This window comes from Laetiporus sulphureus (assembly GCF_001632365.1).
Source record: "Laetiporus sulphureus 93-53 unplaced genomic scaffold LAESUscaffold_10, whole genome shotgun sequence".
Lineage (NCBI taxonomy): Eukaryota > Fungi > Basidiomycota > Agaricomycetes > Polyporales > Laetiporaceae > Laetiporus > Laetiporus sulphureus.
The window spans coordinates 255,161-274,059 of NW_024468519.1; the positions used below are offsets into that span (position 1 = coordinate 255,161).

General features: G+C 50.5%; 8 protein-coding genes across 8 annotated transcripts; 5 read left to right on the top strand and 3 right to left on the bottom strand.

Moving 5' to 3' along the window:
* Positions 1–4,628: 4,628 nt before the first annotated feature.
* LAESUDRAFT_811235 (uncharacterized protein) lies at positions 4,629–5,510 on the top strand (the record flags this gene model as incomplete). Its single annotated transcript, XM_040914300.1, has 5 exons — positions 4,629–4,638; positions 4,698–4,724; positions 4,780–4,872; positions 4,923–5,417; positions 5,468–5,510. 4 exons carry the CDS (start codon positions 4,629–4,631, stop codon positions 5,030–5,032), a joined length of 240 nt encoding a protein of 79 aa, XP_040766360.1. The 3' UTR covers positions 5,033–5,417; positions 5,468–5,510.
* Positions 5,511–6,023: 513 nt separating this feature from the next.
* On the top strand, positions 6,024–7,741 carry LAESUDRAFT_748720 (uncharacterized protein; the record flags this gene model as incomplete). The annotated part of the gene is made up of 8 exons (XM_040911530.1): positions 6,024–6,169; positions 6,295–6,354; positions 6,652–6,704; positions 6,879–7,072; positions 7,220–7,296; positions 7,353–7,379; positions 7,405–7,523; positions 7,576–7,741. The coding sequence occupies 8 exons, from the start codon at positions 6,024–6,026 to the stop codon at positions 7,677–7,679; spliced, it is 780 nt and encodes a 259-aa protein (XP_040766361.1). The 3' UTR covers positions 7,680–7,741.
* Positions 7,742–7,883: 142 nt separating this feature from the next.
* LAESUDRAFT_45531 (uncharacterized protein) lies at positions 7,884–8,538 on the top strand. The gene is made up of 4 exons (XM_040902541.1): positions 7,884–7,974; positions 8,037–8,115; positions 8,174–8,277; positions 8,335–8,538. Exons 1-4 carry the CDS (start codon positions 7,929–7,931, stop codon positions 8,361–8,363), a joined length of 258 nt encoding a protein of 85 aa, XP_040766362.1. The 5' UTR covers positions 7,884–7,928; the 3' UTR covers positions 8,364–8,538.
* On the bottom strand, positions 8,271–10,438 carry LAESUDRAFT_723508 (cysteine proteinase). The gene is made up of 7 exons (XM_040908430.1): positions 10,134–10,438; positions 9,905–10,087; positions 9,350–9,848; positions 9,192–9,299; positions 8,839–9,135; positions 8,557–8,783; positions 8,271–8,500 (listed from the first exon to the last, which is right to left on the bottom strand). Exons 1-7 carry the CDS (start codon positions 10,383–10,385, stop codon positions 8,423–8,425), a joined length of 1,644 nt encoding a protein of 547 aa, XP_040766363.1. The 5' UTR covers positions 10,386–10,438; the 3' UTR covers positions 8,271–8,422.
* Positions 10,439–10,600: 162 nt separating this feature from the next.
* LAESUDRAFT_757344 (Rsm22-domain-containing protein) lies at positions 10,601–12,901 on the top strand (the record flags this gene model as incomplete). The annotated part of the gene is made up of 7 exons (XM_040912288.1): positions 10,601–11,015; positions 11,076–11,355; positions 11,419–11,567; positions 11,621–11,802; positions 11,856–11,996; positions 12,052–12,535; positions 12,591–12,901. 7 exons carry the CDS (start codon positions 10,601–10,603, stop codon positions 12,899–12,901), a joined length of 1,962 nt encoding a protein of 653 aa, XP_040766364.1.
* Positions 12,902–12,958: 57 nt separating this feature from the next.
* Positions 12,959–14,129, bottom strand: LAESUDRAFT_757345 (ribosomal protein L1; the record flags this gene model as incomplete). The annotated part of the gene is made up of 6 exons (XM_040912289.1): positions 12,959–13,026; positions 13,073–13,199; positions 13,260–13,481; positions 13,533–13,748; positions 13,821–13,997; positions 14,064–14,129. 6 exons carry the CDS (start codon positions 14,127–14,129, stop codon positions 12,959–12,961), a joined length of 876 nt encoding a protein of 291 aa, XP_040766365.1.
* Positions 14,130–16,021: 1,892 nt separating this feature from the next.
* On the top strand, positions 16,022–16,703 carry LAESUDRAFT_696760 (uncharacterized protein; the record flags this gene model as incomplete). Its single annotated transcript, XM_040906280.1, has 1 exon — positions 16,022–16,703. One exon carries the CDS (start codon positions 16,022–16,024, stop codon positions 16,583–16,585), a length of 564 nt encoding a protein of 187 aa, XP_040766366.1. The 3' UTR covers positions 16,586–16,703.
* A 150-nt stretch (positions 16,704–16,853) lies between these two features.
* On the bottom strand, positions 16,854–18,890 carry LAESUDRAFT_735794 (PCI-domain-containing protein; the record flags this gene model as incomplete). Its single annotated transcript, XM_040910625.1, has 12 exons — positions 16,854–17,025; positions 17,085–17,197; positions 17,253–17,386; positions 17,437–17,528; positions 17,580–17,736; positions 17,797–17,896; positions 17,952–18,086; positions 18,143–18,217; positions 18,271–18,520; positions 18,582–18,660; positions 18,709–18,793; positions 18,846–18,890. 12 exons carry the CDS (start codon positions 18,888–18,890, stop codon positions 16,854–16,856), a joined length of 1,437 nt encoding a protein of 478 aa, XP_040766367.1.
* Between the last annotated feature and the right edge of the window lie 9 nt (positions 18,891–18,899).

Sequence of the window (18,899 nt, forward strand, 5' to 3'; positions counted from 1 at the left end):
GGCCTCTCGACATTGTTTTGATTAATTGCTGCCGCTCCGGGATCTTAAGTACAAGTAGCGGGCAGAGCATGCTGCCCGTTTAGTGGATGCGGGCACAACGGACTTCGCGTAAAGTTGCTCCGGTCCTTCTACAGAACACGATATCCGGACAGAGGTCTCAAATCCCCTGCCTGTCGATCATCGGAAACTGTAGTAATTCATGCTCCGGCCTATACTCGCAGCCATATGAAATTTGAGTATGACTTCAGCGGTATTTTGGTGAATTCAGGTTTCACCGGTTCGCTGCTCTTCGATGCTTGAGCCCCCGCTCAACCGATCAGCGGTGAGGAATGTCGTTCCATTGTATCCTATAGCAGACGTATTAACATATGTACTTAAGTAAACGTTCAAGCTGCGTACGACGGAAAGCGTCTCCTGAATGCAATGACACCTTGACGCTGTCACTATCATTCCCGGTCAGGCGTGACGCCCCACCCTGCGTAGCTCCCATGGTAATATAGTTTGTCAAAGGGCACGATGCGCGTTGTATGATACAAGCTGGAGCGAATCCAGTCGTTCGGGTATGTCATCAACGTGGTCTTGACGATTTCTCGTCGACCTGACATCTATGGGTTTCGTACATGCTATGCTATGAGGGTTTGCACCGGTTCCACGCTTGACTGTCCGTGCTGCGGCTGGAAATGACGCACACCACGAATAAGCATAACGGCAAACGTGACGCAACTGTTAGCGGTCGTAAGCGGGCAATGTTCAAACGCGTGCAATGCTCATGAGTGAGTTCCGACAATCGATAGCTCTAGCGCCCATTTTAGGACCCTCGCGGGAGGCACGATCACACTCCGGGCCTTTGGCGTCTCTAATATTTCTTCCACGTAGGAGCCTAGTATTTTCCCTCGATCGCTGGTGCTTGTCGTCACGGAATGGTGTGGTCCTCTCATGGTGATGGTGAGCCTAGGTGTGCTGAGTTTCTGTCTGTGCACTGTTATCTACTACTGATGATCAGATCTATAGTAACTCCTGATCGTATCCGTCGTTATGGGCGTCTGTGTATACAGCGCTCTGACAAAATAGCAACGCCAAGCTCGCACACTAGCAGTTGTTGGCATCAAACAGGTCCATCTGCCAAACCGCGATTCAACTCTGTTATACCTCCAATATCCGTCCTTCCGCTGGTTTGTTTCTTTTCGATGGTTTGGCCTTTTATGAGAGTCAAAATAACTCCAAGCTCGACGTCCCATTAGACCGCTTGGAGATAGTCGGTTTGACACGCTTCAACTGCGATTATGCATAGCCTTGCATAGTATTGCAAGATGTTCCCTTTCTCCTCCCTTCCATGGCTTCGCGATCATAAGAGACAAAACTTGCGCGGGTTTGATGCGCGGTGAAGCCAATTTATCACTTTCCTAGCACTGAAGTTGGCCCGGTCATCCGGTCGTCTTCATCAGAGCCACCATCAGCTCCAAGCTCGATGCAGTGAAGACTCATTATGCTTCATTTTGGACCGCTATATTCACTCATTTTCCGAGGCCTGCGCAAAGCAGTGAGCTGTGAAACACGGATCATCAAACCTGCTCTAGTTGCCAAATGCTATCCTGTGTGCTCAACTTTGCTGTTGCGTGTCGCTTTGACCGTTCACTTTCTCATGCCAATTTCCCCGAGCATTGCACGTGGTTCATGAGCCAATTATGCCCTTCGCATAGCATGAAGTACATGTTTGAACTCGGTGGTATCGTGCAGCCGAGATCTCGGCATCGCATTCAAGGAGAGGAGTTGTGCGGTCCTGATGAAACACAGTAATGTCCGATCAGTCGTGGGCCGTGGCTGTGAGAAATATGATTCGTTCATTCGGTAGGCACACTTGGCTGCCCGGGCCCAACGTTCTGGCAACGGCAAAGTGGTCACTCACACCTCGCTCAGCGCGGCAAAGGAACCTATCATAGCAACATTATTCTCTTTACCCTTTGGTTCGTGGCCTTATGCAAGCAGCAGCAATTTGTCTAATATTTTTCGTAAGAAGCACATGAGAAGTTCAATTGGAAGAAAGTGCAGTGAAAGCCGTCCGACGGGGCCAAAGTGATGAGGCTCCACCTTCCCTCCCACGACCTTCTTGATCTTCTTATCTAACCCCGAGGCGAAATTCCGGGCTGACAGTTATCGTATTATTAGTGTGTTACTAAGAGTAGTAAGCCACATGGGAAAACAAAACGACTATAGGTACAGAAATGATACATTCAGCAAGACAGTAGGGAGAACATTCTGCATGCAATACTGCGGCTCAGAGGGGGACAACTTGGTCGCCCACGGAATCGCACCAAGCGACCAGGCTGTATTACACAAAAGTACTTTAGCAAGTGACTCCAAATGGAAAAAGACGCGGACAACTCACTCAATCTGGCCATAAGCTTGCGGAGATACTTGTGTGAGTTGAGGATTGATCGAGGTAGGGTGAATCTGATATTGCAGACCGTTAAGGAGAGCCTACGCATCACAAACGCCGTGAGTTTGCCTGATTGTTTCTCACGACGGGATCGGGTAGGTGGGTAGCGACGAACGAGGTCTGCCAGTATACCGAAGGCACCAGACGTTCTCAAAGACGGGACGAAGACGGATTGTCCGTCTGGTCCTCGGCGCTGGTGACGATGATACGAGCGGCTTGAATGAAAGGGAGACAATTGGCGGCGGCATCCTGGGACAGGGCGATCCGGGTGAGTATGAATGGATCTGGAACCTTGCCATCCGGGAACGTTTACTTGATAAGGTAAAGGAGGCGACGTCGGCGTTCTTTGGCTAGCGGATCAACCTTGGTGGGTCTGGGAGGATGGGGGATGTACTTGGAGGTTGTTGTGAATTCAAACCGGACGACTGCTCCTGAGAGTGAAGAGCGACTGGGGCATCGGACGGTTTGAAGGGGAGCAGGCAAGTAGCGGTAGCGGAAAACTTACGCTTGGATAGTGTAGCACGGCGCTCGATCGCTTGAGCTTCCGAGTTGGATGCGCTTGGCTTCCTCCTCCTCACGAATGACTGAGAGAATGTCTTCAACTGGAACCTTGATGTCTAGTTTGGCCAGTGCAGCCTCGAGTGAGTCGACAGAGACGACTTGAAGACCTGGAAGAGGAGCCGACATGCCGAGTACGAGCAGCAAATCGAGATGGCGATCAACCGTTTGGAAAATAAGTGTAGCGCCGCACTGAAGAGGGTCTTGCCTTTGACCGATCGGAGATCGAACAAATGAAAGGGCGGCAGAGGCTGGCGCCGCGGAAAAAGCCGAGCGGAGATCGAACAACCTAAGACGCTCGTCTTTAATGGTCTGGGAACGAGACTGGTTCACTTGTAAGCAATTATTCTATTTACCCTTCGGTTTGTGCGAGCGACAGCAATGCCTGATATTTTTCGTAACAATCATACGAGAAGTTGACTATCGCCTCCAGGTTCTCAGTTGGCTTTCTCAGGCAAGTAAGACCATGCTTCCTTTCATTGGTATAAAAGCTGTATTTGCTCTGTCTCGATTCAATGCACAGGCTAAACAAATTTACTGTTGTCGTTATCACAATGATATGATCGTCGTGATTAACGAAGCTCATAGCATTGACGTGTCCCGGACCCCACGGCAGAGATAACGAATAACATCGGACGCAGCTCGCGGCTCGGGAATTAACCCGCGAAGCAAAAGATGCGCATCGGAAGTCATTAAAACAACATGAATGACACATTATTTGACATAATGGGACTCCAGGATTGGTTGCGGCCTGGCTGAAGGACATTGTCAGTGCGGATGCGCCAGCCCACGAAGTTTCTGGGAGAAAACTTGCCGGAACACTTGTTCATCTAAGACGGCCCCGTGGTGTCTCGCGGTCAGCTAGCGGCTGCATGTAGCCGCCACGCTCCTACCACACAGGGATTGGCCGTGCCTTCATGTCCTATTCCGGACGCTCGCGTAGACGACTGCACGAGGTCATACTTTCCCAGGTCAGTCGTAAATTACAGCTGCGGAGCTCACCAGCTATGCATAGTATTCATCAAGAAAAGAATTGGCCATCATGCAATGGTCGCGAATATTGCGTCTCCATTATGAAAGTAAACTAATAGAACAGATATACCTTAACGGACATGTCGCTGATCTGATTTAACCAGCGACACAGCCGGCTTACTAAGACCGTGCCGCTATCATCTACTTAACACTTAACGAATGACTATCGTTGCGGAATCGCTCAAGTGAGACTTCTGAGACATTGTCTTGATGATCCCTGGCAGAGATGCGTGTGTTTATGCTCCCCGCTTGAATGAACATTAACCATTAACTTCCCTGGATGTTGTGAATCAACAGCGGCTCGCGCAGGGCTGGAACGAGAAAAAAGGCCAAGCAGAAGCGGAAGAATATTAATTCACCAGCAACATTGATTCTCATGCATGCATTTTGATCGCGCCTTGTTGTGATGCGCCTGGTAACGTCGCAGTGTCGTGAGATGGTTGGCTTCCTGCCTGCAGCGTGAACTCCAAATTTCCGGAACTCGACCAACTCGCGCGGTGGCGGAGTCGTGCTTCCGTGCTGCTCGAGGGCAGCGGGCAGCATATGCGTTCCGTATATATGTCGGCTTACACTAGTGCTGCTGTCGGCAGGACTGACCAGCATGTCTAGCGGTAAGACAACTGACGGCTACTTGTGTTGTGTACGTTTACTGACGTAGACGATGTTGCAGAGACTGGGACTGTCGACCTTAACAACTGTACCAGCTTAAGCATCCTACAGTAAGACTGCGCACTGATTATTGATTTCAATAGATCTTCAATCTAAGGAGCTACTCTCTCAACTCAGTTGGGAGGAGTCCTTTACAGGCCCTCGCCACGCACCTGAATGGACCTCGGTGTGCAAGCGTCAGTATCTCTGCCTTTCGAATGTACGAGTACTCAACGAACCTGTGCAGTGTCGGGAGCGGTTATCGGCCGTGGAACCGGCAGCTCGAAACATGCCGCCCGAGACATGGCTGCCAAAGCTGCCCTGGAGCATCTCATGCAGGAAAATGCTGATGAGTGAAGTGCAGCCACGACGATGTTGACCTGTCCAGAGTATTGACCCATTTCTAACATGTTTCGGCTATCATCGCTTGTTTTACCTTCATTGCTTCCTATGTTGTCGTTTCTTCGCCTGGCTATGCCCGGAGCATATTATTAGTTTTTTTCGCTGATCGTGGCATTCCTCCCTGGCATCTTCACCGCGTGGAGTCATTATTATCCGTGTTTGACCGGAAGTCCTCTACATTCGTTATCGCTGCAATAACTTGATACTCACGGGTCTTAACGTGGTCGTCCAGATCACGACCATCTAGTTCGTGTCAACGATGGTGTGACGGCGCCGATGCACACCGTCTAAGCATAGTATATTCAGCTATGTGAACGTGACAACTTTTGGCTAGCCCCGGGTCAGTGTCCCCATTCAAATATGCCGCCAGTATCTAAAGCTTCGCGCCAGCCGCGATATGTTAAAACGAACAGACTATTCTTGCGCTATGCGGACATCTAGTGCGGATTCCGGTATTTGCCGCTGAAGCTGAAACGATTGACGCGCATCAAGTTACCAGGACAGGCGATATTTGTTCCGCGCTTACTTGTGACCCGGGTCCTCAATGATACATTTCATCATGTATTCCTTCAGAAAATTTCCTCCTGCACCGACTCGTGTGGATCGGGTTGCAGCTTCAAGCCTTGTTCCGTCTTTCCGCAGGAGTTGTAACTCCTGACGAGTATCGGTGATAGAGCTATAAGATCCACTCAAGGCCGACGGAACCGCACGCATTTTGAAAACTTGAACTTAATGCCCGGTTGCTGTATCGGAGCGCTCGATTTTCAACTGGATGGGAACACGTTCCCGTGAACGTACGTATCACCACTGAGGGTGCTGCGATCTGCTACAGACGGTTATTTACAAATACGGTATGCTATTGCGACGCCCTATTGATGAGCTTCCCTCCGGTGCTCAAACCTGCATAGCTGCAGTATATCCGATACTCCCGTACTTCGCGCCCACAATGATGTATGACATCGCACGTACAAGCAACTCTCATAGCCTTTCGCATATTGAGAGCGGTTCATCTTGCTCCGGTACGCTTTACGGCATTCTATATTCATTCATGGGTTACCGGTTCATGTACGGAGCAAGCTCACCTTTGGCCGAGTACGATCTTAATCGCGACAACTCATCGGAAGTCCGTTTCTAACTATTTTGCATCATCAAGTAGACACCGCAACCCACTCGCGTGACTGCTCACATATCTCCCGTCAAATCACTTACTTATACAGCCTGAATAATGCAGCGCCAGTCAAACAAGAACCAATATACTCCAAGGAATCCCAACTCAGGTGAGTTGCTGGCTTATGCGCTTATGCCTGGAGTTATGCTAAGCATTACTAAGTGTAGTCTTGCCGCTGTCTCAATCACATCTAGTATCCATGCTGTAGCTATCAATCTCGATTTCATCGCAGGCGGTGATGTCATCAATTGTTTTCGTTTTCAATTAAGCATGCACCTACACGTTCCTGTCATAAAGCCGAGACCTCTTTCGATGCATCAGAGCGTTAGCGGCTGTGTGAGCGGATACATGGCCACTGCTCTTCTGGTGGCCCGATTCTTCTTTCCCTTCCGCTCCGGCGGCGCAGTAACTCAGCCATCGGCTCCGAGAGGACAGTGCATGTAATTGACTCTGTCGGACGTAAGTGCTTGCCGTAGAGGTTATACTGGCGGCATCTGCTGATAAGTGTAGCAGTTTTGACGTGATGCGATCGCTGTAGCGGTGAGATCGATGGAGCCGTTACAAAGAGAGCAAATTATGCATTTCACCTTCAGCATGAGTAACTCCAAATAATGATACTGCGGTAACATGAAGATGGCCGCATCGACGGAACATTCTGGCTATTCCTGAGAATTGAGAGCGATGACGCATTGGCCTTGACGCCCCACGGAGAAAACGTAACACATGGGAAGCAGTGGCCCCGCATCCCGTCGCGATTGCGCCGGGTAGCTTGCGAAACGTGCGGGACTTGCCACGGTATGTGGTATGACACCTGTACGAGAGAGCCTGTGAGTGCTCGAGCTGGGCGACGGCATTCGCTGTGAATCCCGTCGTACCAGTTAGCGTCCCGGGTCCACAGCCCTTCGTTGCATGGAGGACTCTAGTCATGTAACCGAACTACAGCGCACGCTCACTATAAATCGCACAGTATGCAGGATGCCTCCTCAACAGCAAGAGTACATCCCAGCAATTCGAATCAAACATCTACTGCACTCCTGAAGAAACATGGCAGGTCTGTCTTCCATGGGATATTCTAGACATGCAAAATTCTGATATCGCACCTTTCAGCTACCTGCGTGATGCGCCTCAACAACCGTACGTGCTTTATTCATTAGCGCAGAGCTCTCGGAAAACATCTTCGCGCAGACTTGCAGAAGACTGGCCAGGCGGCCTTGCTTAGTTGGGAAGCGTCATCGGTCGGCCCCGCGAATGAGCTCCTATGGACCGTCAAATGCAAATGTGAGTGTCCAATTAAAAGACAAAATTAATCTCTTACGGTCTTTGCTGCTAGTGAGGGGAGAAATCAAGGGTGAAGCAAGCAGCAGGTCTAAACATGAGGCAAAGGAAATGGCAGCTCGGAGGGCGCTAGAATCCCTGGGGGCTGCTCTGCCTTAGAGTAGACACATGGCCGTGGTTACAGTATTACCATCTAGATTATCATACATAACACACAATAGACGCAACTTTTCCCTGCGCGACGCAAATCCTCCGTCTTGCGAGACATTCTGTATCAGGTCAAGGACTGGGGCAAGCTACCAGAGACTCGGAATTTGGCTTGCAATTACGTAAACAAATTTGCAATCTGTCGATTAACGTGCTGCTTACCAGCGAGCTTGCGTACAACCATTGGCCGGATCGGACAGGATGTCGCGTAGACAAGTGGCACCTCTCCTCGTAGCTGGCTTGACAGGTAACGCGAGTCCACATCCTGCAATCGGAAGATAGTCTCATGGCGCACATGGCAATTGGAAGGCATCCTTTCAGGCATATACATCTTCAAACCGCTCCTCGAGTCGGAAGCCAAGTCGCTTGACGCTCAAAGCTCGATTGGGTTAGCGATATAGTTCATTTGTGATGGTTGACCACATGTTACCTGCGCATTCCTCCAGAATCAAGAACGATAGAAGCACCGAAAAAAATGCTCCGGATTTGACAGTTTCTGAGCCGCAAACTCACGCAGCGATCACTTCTGCTAAAGGTCGTTCTGCTAGTTGTAAGTCATCGTATTAACGCTCATGCAACAGTATGGCAGTGACCCTATATTTCTCAGCAGATGGGGCCAATCGAGTAGCGGACTAGAGTGAAGTACGGAAAGGCATATCAGAGCCCACGTTGTGTATATACATGCTGCTCCTTCGCTACTGATCGATATCCATTTTCGATCCATTACCTTCGACAGGTTGACTTGGTTTTGGCTCGACCCGGCACTCCCAAATCTGCCAGGATAGGCATCAGCAACACTGTTGATCAGGCAGGTGGTGGACGATCTGACCTGTAGCACCGTCTCGCCCAAGAAGATCATTTCCTTCCTGATCTCCTCGACTATCAGATCTTGTATCTGGAACCACTTCTCATTTTCGCCCCCACCTGCTCCAGCTCGAAGGTGTACTTTCCAAATCGTACTCTCCTTGTCACGAGTGGTGCCCGCGGCCGACTCGTGAGTGACGTTTGCGATCAAATCGTAAACTGTCGGAGGGTGCCCAGGAGGAGCATCGAGATCTACGCGGTGCTTCAGCACCAAGCATTCACGACCTCGATTGTACGTCTCACTTACATTCCCGGAAGTCAAGACCCCTAAGCGGAAAGTTCACGATAGTGGGGTTCTTTTCCTCAACGAAAATGTTCTTCGTGAAGCGTCTGAAATGGAGGATTATATACGGTGGCAGCTGTTGGCATTTGAAACGTCGCAGTTGACCTGCTGACTCCTGCGTCGTGTGACCATCGTATTTTGCGAGTACGGAATGAATGCCAATTTGCGGAATGATATTCTTCTCGATAGCATCCTGGAACAGGGGCGGAGGAGGCAGATCGACAGCGAGGAAGAGAAATGGCGAAACGGTAGATTTGATCTCTATAACGTGAGCGACATTCAGAACCACCCTCAATAAACGCGAGTAATGAACGTACCCCGGTCAATATCAAACTGTGGTTTCTCACCCCCGCCTACGTCTGGTCGTACGACGACCTGCTGTGTCTCCATATGAACTTGTCCTTGGAATGTTGAGAAGATGACACCTTGTCATGCGTTAGGTCCCGAATAGCATGTCAGATACCTCAACACGTACTGGACTGCCTTTTCTTTGTCCCTCCCATGTCTTTGTGGAGACGATTGAGCAGCCAGCCCAAGAACTCCACTGGGTCTCCCTGCGTCTCCAAACTGAACTTACCCACACTGGCTCTGTTGACTTCCTGCAGGAACTCGTGCGGGCTGACTTGGCTCTTGAACAGTCTTGGATTCCATACTTTCTTCGCCAGGCTGGCAAATCGTTTGAGCAGTTCCGGTTCTTTTCCACGAAATCTGGATAGTAATAGATAGTCTCGAAGGGGGGAAACGTGGAGCAGTGAATGAATGACCACATTCATGTAATCATTACGCTTGATATCGTTCAAGCCTATGTAACCGGGGATATATGGCTTTGATGACAGGTCGTAAGACGGCTTTTGTATGTGCGACGGCGAGGAGAGAGTCTTGACAGAAGCTGGCGTGAAAGATGGTGCAAGCACAAACGCAATGTCTTCTAATGATGGATCTGAGACCAAGTATCCGTCGGGCAGCACGTATACCTGAGCAACGCCATATGGGTATTAGACAATCTGCCACCCAATGTGTGATCACATACCTTTGTTGTTTCTAGGTTGATAAAAACATGGTGATCGTCATGGATGGCATGCGCAAACGCATATGAATTCCGCCCTCGACCTTGGAAGTACTTCCCACATACTAGGCACCCGTAAATATTGATGTTTGACAAGGATACGGAGCACACTTTCTCGAAGTCAAAGTCAAGGACAGCCCGGTTGATCTAAGTTGGGTGAGAAACGACTCCCGACGCAGTGGCCACAACACACCGTATCCAGGTACATATCTGAAGCTCTGGGGGCCTCAGGCTGGCCAGGCCTGTGTGTTCTGTCCTCGGTCTCGTCCTCCTCATTGTCCTCGGTATCCAGCATGTGCTCATCCACCGTGCTGATGGGTCTTGCTGGAGATTGTTTTGTCGGAACAACCGATGTCTCGGAATGTTCTTCGTCCACTCGCGGTCGTTTGGTCGGTCTATTTGGCTCATCATCTTCAGATACAGACCGGACATTCTGAGAACTCATCCCCGGACCAGTCGTCTCAGCGTACAAGACGCGCTATATGTCAAGCAGTAAGCAGTTGGATGTTAAGGTGTTACGACGTTTTCCCGATTCGAATCTCCCAATCTGTCACGTGGTGTGCATGCCGTGCGCCACCAAAATCCCTCGATCATTAGACGCCCACGCGTCCTGCATACGCAGAGCGCACTGCGCGGGTACTTTTTCCTTCTTTGCCCACCATGTTGCGCTCGAGATGCTGTTCATCGCTTAAGGGAGCTCTGCGTCGACCCTCTGATGCTTTCTGCTTCTCATGGTCCTCTGTCGCTTCCTCTCACCAACCCAATGCCCCGCTGGATCTCGACCCCTCTTTCCAAGCACTACTGAAGGATACCGATATGTCTCTATTGCGACGAAAGTCTCGCCACGCCGCTTCGGAGAATCCACATGCGAAGGCTTTCCGAGAACTTGAGATGTACACTAGCGATTCCACTGGGCTTGAAAACGCTATGTTAGTAGAGAAAGTCGTGGAGTATGAGGAGACTCCCGATCAACAGGAAGCAAGGAAGTCGCCCGCTGCCGCTTACGGTAGTCAACACATCGGTGCAGTGGTCCTGCCGACAGAGCTTCAACAGACAATCAGTCGTTTGATCTCGGGTATGCCTAGTGCCTCTCCACCTCTCCAATGTCACCTGATCTCCGTTTGCTCGTGTATAGAGTCAGACAAGCATGCTTTGCACGCGGATGCCTCAAGGATTTTTGCGCACGACACCGAAGAGGACGCTGAATGGACTGCTGCATATGACGTCGAGTACAGGTCGCGAAAACAGGCAGCCCGCCATGCTGAACGAGACGCCGTTGCATTTGCTTCCATCGCGTTACCCTCCCATTATTCTGCCATCTGCTCAGTTCTCGATCATGCGAAGCAACGTCTAGGTCCACAATGGAGAGTGGAGCGTGTGATCGATTGGGGATCTGGTGCAGGCGCAGGACTATGGTATGTTGCCTGGATTTGAGTACATGATCGCTTGCAGTGAGACACACCAACATGATCCTATAGGGCATCTTCGCACTCATTCCGTGCAACAGCACACGAAGATGCGAACCCTGGGACTCATAATGCTCAGATATCTCACTCAAATATGTCAAGTTATACCGGTATCGATAAACGAATGGCACTGGTCAAGGTTGGCGAGCGGCTTTTGAAAGGTATGTCTCTCTGCATGGTTCATGGCGTGTAACGTTTATCCCCATTCTTTTAGACATCGAAATGGGTGGTCTTAATGTATCATGGCAGAAGATATTTAAGGAGAGCAACCAGATACCCCGCTCCGAAGGTGGCGATGTTCTCGCCTTGTCCGCTTTCGTGTTGTCAACTCTACCAACGTCATGGGAGAGAAGAGATGCGCTGAAAGAAATGTGGCAGAGTGGTGCGGATGTAATGGTCGGTAAGGTTCGATATGAGGGTCACGAATATTTCTTAACCCAAATAAGTAGGTGCTCATCGACCACAAGACAACTGCTGGTTTTGAGTGCATAGCTGAGGCAAGAGATTACCTCCTCGGACAGGGAAGGAAAGAAATGAAGGACCCTGCGACAGAGGGCCAGCCAATCGAGGGTTCTCATGTCGTCGCACCGGTGAAAATTCCTGTTCTGGCCATGTGTTCGGTACAGCACTCAACGGGTAATTCAGTGTCCTCATGATGGAGCATGCCCGCTATACCGACCCGGGTCCAGCAAGGTTGTGTGCGGCTTCTCGCAAAGACTTCAGCGGCCGGCATTCATACGAAAAACGAAGCACTCTGGCATCGGCCACGAAGATTCGGGCTACTCTTACGTGATCATCCGTAGAGGCAGCAGACCATCATCACCGGGAACCAAAGTGGGTCGACTTGGAATGGTTGGCAAGAATGAATTGGCCAAGAAGGCTTTGCAGAATGTGCCTCTACAAGAGCTCATCATTGAAGAAACGGTCAGCGCCAAGGTCGAAAGCCCCATAGACCCGGCATCACCTGCATCTGCGGACACGATAGAGACAGCTCCTTCAAAAGACACGTCAGATGGCCCTGAGAACCTTGAGGAAGCCTTGAGACTAGAAGCTTACAATTGGCCACGCCTTGTCTTCCCACCGATGAAAAAGAACGGCCATGTCATCCTAGACGGCTGTACAGCAGAAGGTACATCGTTGCTCCTTCTGTATCTGCTATGACACAGAATTGATGTTGGGCGCAGGTAAAATCATGCGCATGACCATTCCGAAGTCGCAGGGTAAACAACCATATTACGATGCTCGCAAATCTAGCTGGGGAGACATGTTTCCGCATGAGCCCAAAAACAAGCCCCAGCAACGCTTTCAATCGATTGATGCTCAAGCAATGAAGACATCCAATCGGAACGCTGGCAATGACAAACGCAATAAGGCTAACCATAAAGCACCAAGCGATGGTAATTTTTCGGAATATATCAAGGAGCAAAAGGAGCCCAAATGGCAGAAGAGACGTCAACGGGTGCAAGCCCGCGAAGACGATTTTTGGGAGGAGTAATCACGCGGTAGAACTGTACCTCAGACACATAGCATTATTGTCATTTGTAATCTCCTTTCATGCATCCGAAATGGTAATCCCAGGACCCTGCTGTGAGCTCAAGATCACGCGCACGATGGCATTGACTGAAAGGCGTGAGTAAAGAACGATGCAACGCTCAAATGCACTCACCAGGTTTTTGGTTTGTATCCTTCTTGTCACGGTCAGCATCCGGGTCCCTAATATTGCCTGTAGCGCGCTTGACGACAGTCATGAAATATCGGACGTTTTTGACGACGTCTGGCACAGGAAAGTGCGCCTGTATTGTGCGGCAAGATTAATTCACCGGCCCGCTGGACATTACAAAATTTGTATTCACCCTTGCGATAGGAGTCCTGATTGTACCGGCTTTGTCCCCTCGCCACTCATCGCTACTTCTCAGATTCCGGATGTAACCCGCGATGTTGTCGGTCACAGTGCCTCGCCGCTCGGAAGGCATCAGCCCACGAGGACCGAGGACGCGCCCAAGCTTAGGCGTAATGGTACGAATGAGCTCCGGCGTCGACAGGAAGAGACTAGCTTTATGGCGACCGCTAATAACCTTGATCTTGCATTAGACATAGCAGTGGTGCGCAGTTCAGAGGATACATACACCGTCCACGAGCTCAGGACCGCCTACAATATCTGCGCCTGCATTCCGCGCCTCTTCAGCTTGTTTCCCTTCCGCAAAAACGAGGATGCGATCCTTCGTCTTCGCTTTAGCTTCTCTGGGCAACTGGTAACGGCCTTTGGGAATGGTGCTTCCTTTCGACATCTCGGTCTTGACAAAAAGCTCGTACAAAGAATTCGGGGATGCCACCTCGACGGACTTGTAGGAAGCATGGACGAGGGATGATGTGTGAACGCGCATTCCATGAAACTATGGCGCGTGGAGACTCACACGCAAGACAGCAATAGCATCTTCCAGCGTCATCTTCTCGTTGTCATACATGCTCTTTTTCCCTTTGAAAGCCCTCCTCCGAGCCTTTGCAGCGAGCTGTTTCTTCGAGAGTGTCGGAATCTTCTTCTGCTTCTGGCGTGCGAGGACGAGCCGAGTGCTATGGAACTGTCGACTGTCCTGCGATCGCTATGCATCTCCAGGTCGGCATATTTCCTTTAAGAAGGATCCAAAGCAACGACGTACCAGATGGATGAAGGTGCCGCGCCAGAGGCGACATCCTGAACTGAGGCCCGCAAGCCAGGAGGACATGAGTTTGCAGAAGGATGACTTTCCGCGATCGAGCAACAACGCCTGACGAGCGCTCGTCGGCGTTTGCCGAGAACTCTAGTGGTCGATATACATCCACGGGAAGGAGCTCAAGACCACCGCATTGCTTTTGGGCTTACTGGCCAGTGGGATGGTCTTAAGCGTGAAAAGAAAGACTGCTAATCGAGGCGTAGCAATTTTCTATAAAATATTCTCTACCAAGCCAGCGAAACGAGCAGCAACTGTATCACAATAGTTTATCTATTGGCTCTCAATTGACAGCCATCTCAGCATCTCATCCACATGGCTCAAAGTGAGAATGTGGTCGTGTGAGAGTGAGAAGCAAGGCTAAGTTTGAGTTAGATCCACATACTGTTCCACAAGGGTAGCTCAATTCAATTGTGAAGCATTTACCGGATGGACGCATGTCACCGGACCACCTCCATGCAGCAAAGTGCACTTCCAACACACGGTAAGTTTGCCGGAGAGAATGTCTGCAGCATACCTCAGGAAGCATTCGCTTCTTCTATTCGGCGAAGCGCAGACCCATACCTTCACACATCTCCAGGAGATTCGGCGCGGAGACGCATAATTCCACCGCTTTCATCCAGGTGAGAGACACGGTCATATTAATGAGGATTCACTGAGCTTGGAATGGACTACGATCTTGTCACGGAGTCATGCGGCCAGCAGTAAACAAAGGGTTACAGGTTGCAGTGGCACATTAGAAGTAATTGTGCCAGTTGGTTCGACTTGAGGCGAATATGCAATACGGGTGGTTCATCTCACAATGACGGAGAGAGTTGTCAATGAAAGCCGCGTTTGCTGAAATGAGCGTTCCAACGCAAGAATTTGCCATGCGGTATCCGCAAGAAGTGCCGTCCCGAATGTCTCCTCACATGAGCGCTGTGTTCCGCGAGGCCAGTGGCAAAGAACATCTATCGTTGATGCTTCATATGTGATATCAGCAGTGTCGCGATAGCCGGAATACAAAGCAATGTGTCGCAATAGCCAGCAACGTCTGCTGACAGCGCGCAATGACTCCTGGTATTCTGATTCATTTTCACATTGCATGTTGATGGCGGAAGACATGTTATCTAGCAATATTCTCGTCAGCGATGGCTCTTAGAGTTTCACTTACTTTCACATGGTGACCCCGAGCGGCGTACATCCATGAATGTCGGCGAAGGTCGGAGAAGACGGCAATAAGCAGAAATGCTCTAGACATGCGTTCAAACAAGATGAGAGGGCCATAAGGCGGAATCGACGGCTGATCTCCGCGCGCCGTTTATTGGAACGTGGGCTCGGCATTTTGAGTGATTGATGCGTCAGCTCATGAATGTGCAGGGGAAAATGTTTATAGGAAGTCATAAAGAATGTTTCATGAAGCTTTTCATTGGTCAACTGCTGCGCATGCTGCCGGATGGTGCGGGACAACATTCAGTCGCTGTGTCCTGGCTTTAGGCACGGCCCGGCGGAAGGCTTGAGTCAGACTTCCGCGCGCTTGTGACGAACGCGGGAAAGCCGCCCGGAGCAAAAAAAAGCATCTGTATCCATACACGAGGCTTTATCAGTAGATGAGGTAGTATGGTTAACAATCCTCATCTCGAATCACAGGCAGCCTGAGAGTCGCTTGTGCCAGAACTAGACACGCTTTTAATGTTGCAGTGGAATATACTCGGTGCATGTTCCGTTCTACAACCTTCTGGTGGATGTGAGATGATATAGGCAGGGTCATGCAATGGGTCGCACGAGCGGTTGTGGCTGGCGGTAACCGGTTCGTGTGGCTCGAGTCGAAGTTGGTTGCCATAAATGGATGGTGATGGTGGCCCCCGCCCCGAGCGCTTGGAGTCCAAAAAGCGATCTCTCGGACGGCGCGTCTATTGCATCCCGCCATGTCCTCCTCACTGCTCGCGCTGCGCGAATCGCTCTTTCCCCTCCGCGTCGCGCAGTCCTCCGTTCGCTATGCCACCAAGAAAGAGTACGTCGGCGAACAGCGCTACGAAATAATGCGCCGCGCACTCTACCCCCCGACCATCCGCAACAGGCCCTCCCCGACTGGGACTTGGAGACCCGACGTCGGGCGGCGCCTCCAGCGCGCCATCCCCTCCGTGCAGGCCCATGATACCATCGAGCGTGCGTGGTTCCTCCACAAACGACACATCCGACGACAGCGGCAGGCCGAGCTGGAGAGAAAGTTTCGCTGCATGACGCATGCGATGGAGGTGCTGATGAAGATCAGTCCGAACTTGTACGCAGAGGCGAACAAGGAGGAGGACCCGCGTGTGCGGACCAGGCAGGAGACGGAACTTGCAAAGACGTTAAGGATCCCAGAGAAGAAGGCGTTAGAGGCGAGGGTGAGGGGACTGTTCCCCAGAGAGTTGCGTATACCGACGGACACGCCGTCGCGGGATGGCTGGAATTATGATTGGAAGCCTGTCATTCCCCGACGCGCATAACCTTGTCAGCAACTTTATGTCGTATTTCTCTTCTAAAGCTCATGATCACCATCAGATATGGGAGGATGCATGCTCGTTGGCGTGTATGTGTTGCCAACACTGGCTTCCCCAGGGTCTCACTCTGTAACATATGATGTTGCCCCATAATTCAACTCACACACAACGTAACCATCCAGATCGCATGAGACATGGCAGCGATTGCATGAGAATGAGAATGTACGACAATCAAGTACACGGATGGTCAACAACAGACAGCAGGTCCGGTCCTTTACCACCTCCCTTCCAGCTCTCGAATACTGGATCCGAACGGATCTGCACCCATGCCAAAGTCCGTTCCCTTGTTTCCGCTCTGGTTCTTGGCGACCACAGACGTGTGTACCGACTCGAGCGCGGTTGTCCACTTGTCGAGTGCTGCATATCGTTTCTTCTCGAGACTCTGTCTGGTTGAAAGAAAAGTCACGTTAGGCAAGGATTAGCGAACAAAGCAATGAAGACTGACTTATTCTCGAGCTCAAGCCGCATCGCGACTTGATCAATCTTTCCTTCTACCTTGCCCTCGAGGATAAGCCCAATGAGGAGATCCTCGACTTCGTCTTTGTCAACGTTGAGTTGCTAAGGCAAGACGAGTCGTTAGGAGGAACTTGTTACGACCAGCCACGACGCCTACCTTCGCGAGGAAAGAGAGCTCGAGACGGGTGTACGGTTTGATCAGGTCGATGAGGTACTGTGTGCGCAAGCTGCGTAGCAATTCACCGATGTACGCCTTGATGAAGGGATCGCCCATGATTGTTGACTCATTGTCTTGAAGGAGATCATAAAAAGACCTGCGACCAGGAGATGAGACATCTTACCGTGCAGAATCTTCTCAGCGGCATGCACTTCTCGCCGTTGATACGCATCAACGAGGTCTGTCATCGCCTTGATCTGTGGATCGTTCTTGTATCTATGATTCACCGATAAGACTGCGCTATAAGCGGCAGAGGTGTATACATACGGCTTCGTTTCTTGGCTGTCAAACGGATTCACCTCACTTCCCGTGAGCATGTTCGCGAGGACGAGATACTTGAGCACTTGGATGCGCTGCGGGGACCCGGCTTCATCGTAGTTCTTGAATGATTCAAAGAAGTCTTCGCTCGCACGGTTCCATTGGCCTACCGAGCAATGATATGTAAGAGTTCTAGGAAGGTTAGCAGACAGAACAGTAAGCGTACGTTCACCCATCCACATCTTGCCGCCGCATTCTTTGATGACCCCCATGATACGCGGGTGAGGAATGGCGGAGCGGACAGAGTTCGATGCATTGTAGATTTCCTGAGAGAGCATGAGTACAGAGCGTAAAAGATATGTGCATTTTCAGGTGACGTGCCTTTAATTTCTTGAAGTTCTTCGTCTCATTGTGCATCTGGATCTCGAGCGCGTAGATCTCAAGCAATTGAGTACCTTTCTGTGCCATATCTTCCCCATCACCGTTGGGAGTTGTTTTATGCAACTCTTTGAGGACCTATGAGAATGCCTACGTTGAGAAAAGCTCGACCACTCGCAACGTAGTAACTTTACCTGCGCTAGGCGACCGTACTGCTTGCGATCAAGCCAAAGCTTCGCGAGCTTGAGATTCGTCTTCGCGTTGAGCCTCTGATTAAATCAGCGTCAGAAATACCTATTATCACCGTCATCAAGATGCCAACCTCATTCCTCGCCTCCAACAGCGCAGTCTTCGTGGCTTGATAGAACTTTTCTAATACCTCATCACCCACTGGTCCTCCCTTACCGCCACCGACGTAGTCCAGGATACCATTGATGGTTTTCTCGGCGTAGTTTCGTGTGACAGCGGACTTCGTGTACGTGAGCAGCTGTCGATAGGTATTGAGTGCATCGTTTGGTCTGTGTAGTGTCAGGAAGAGAAGCTTTGTTGATTGCTTCAACGCTTTGAATCCCCTTTGTGAGGTGATGGACGTTTCAGCGCGGAAATTATAGCTATCAATACGATCAGACGCACCAGTCCCCCTTCTCCTCTTCCTGATCTACTATAGCACGGAATTCCTTTAAGGCTTGTTCCGGATTATCGTCCTTCTTCGCTGGAAGACAATCAGTACGGATATGAGGTCGAGCCACATTTGACCTACACTTGGCCGTATAGTACATGTTCTCGACATCGGCGCTTCCGGCTTCATCGCCTGCATCGTCATCGGAATAGTCGAAGCCATAGTCCTATCACAGATTTAAATATAGTAATGGAAGTAGGTTAATCTGCAATATCCACCTCGTCATCGCTGCCTTGCATGTACTCGGCATCATCGTCATCCATCGTTTGAGA

Excerpts from the sequence above, each read along its gene's own strand:
- LAESUDRAFT_723508 (XM_040908430.1), bottom strand. The coding sequence starts at position 10,385 with ATGAGTTCTCAGAATGTCCGGTCTGTATCTGAAGATGATGAGCCAAAT. Across the intron at positions 9,136-9,191 it reads ACAGTTTGATATTGACCGGG|AGATCAAATCTACCGTTTCG; the intron begins GTACGTTCATTA and ends CTCACGTTATAG. Across the intron at positions 8,784-8,838 it reads GGGTCTTGACTTCCGGGAAT|ATCTCGATGCTCCTCCTGGG; the intron begins GTAAGTGAGACG and ends AGCACCGCGTAG.
- LAESUDRAFT_45531 (XM_040902541.1), top strand. The coding sequence starts at position 7,929 with ATGTCGCGTAGACAAGTGGCACCTCTCCTCGTAGCTGGCTTGACAG. Across the intron at positions 7,975-8,036 it reads CCTCGTAGCTGGCTTGACAG|GCATCCTTTCAGGCATATAC; the intron begins GTAACGCGAGTC and ends GGCAATTGGAAG. Across the intron at positions 8,278-8,334 it reads TAAAGGTCGTTCTGCTAGTT|CAGATGGGGCCAATCGAGTA; the intron begins GTAAGTCATCGT and ends TATATTTCTCAG.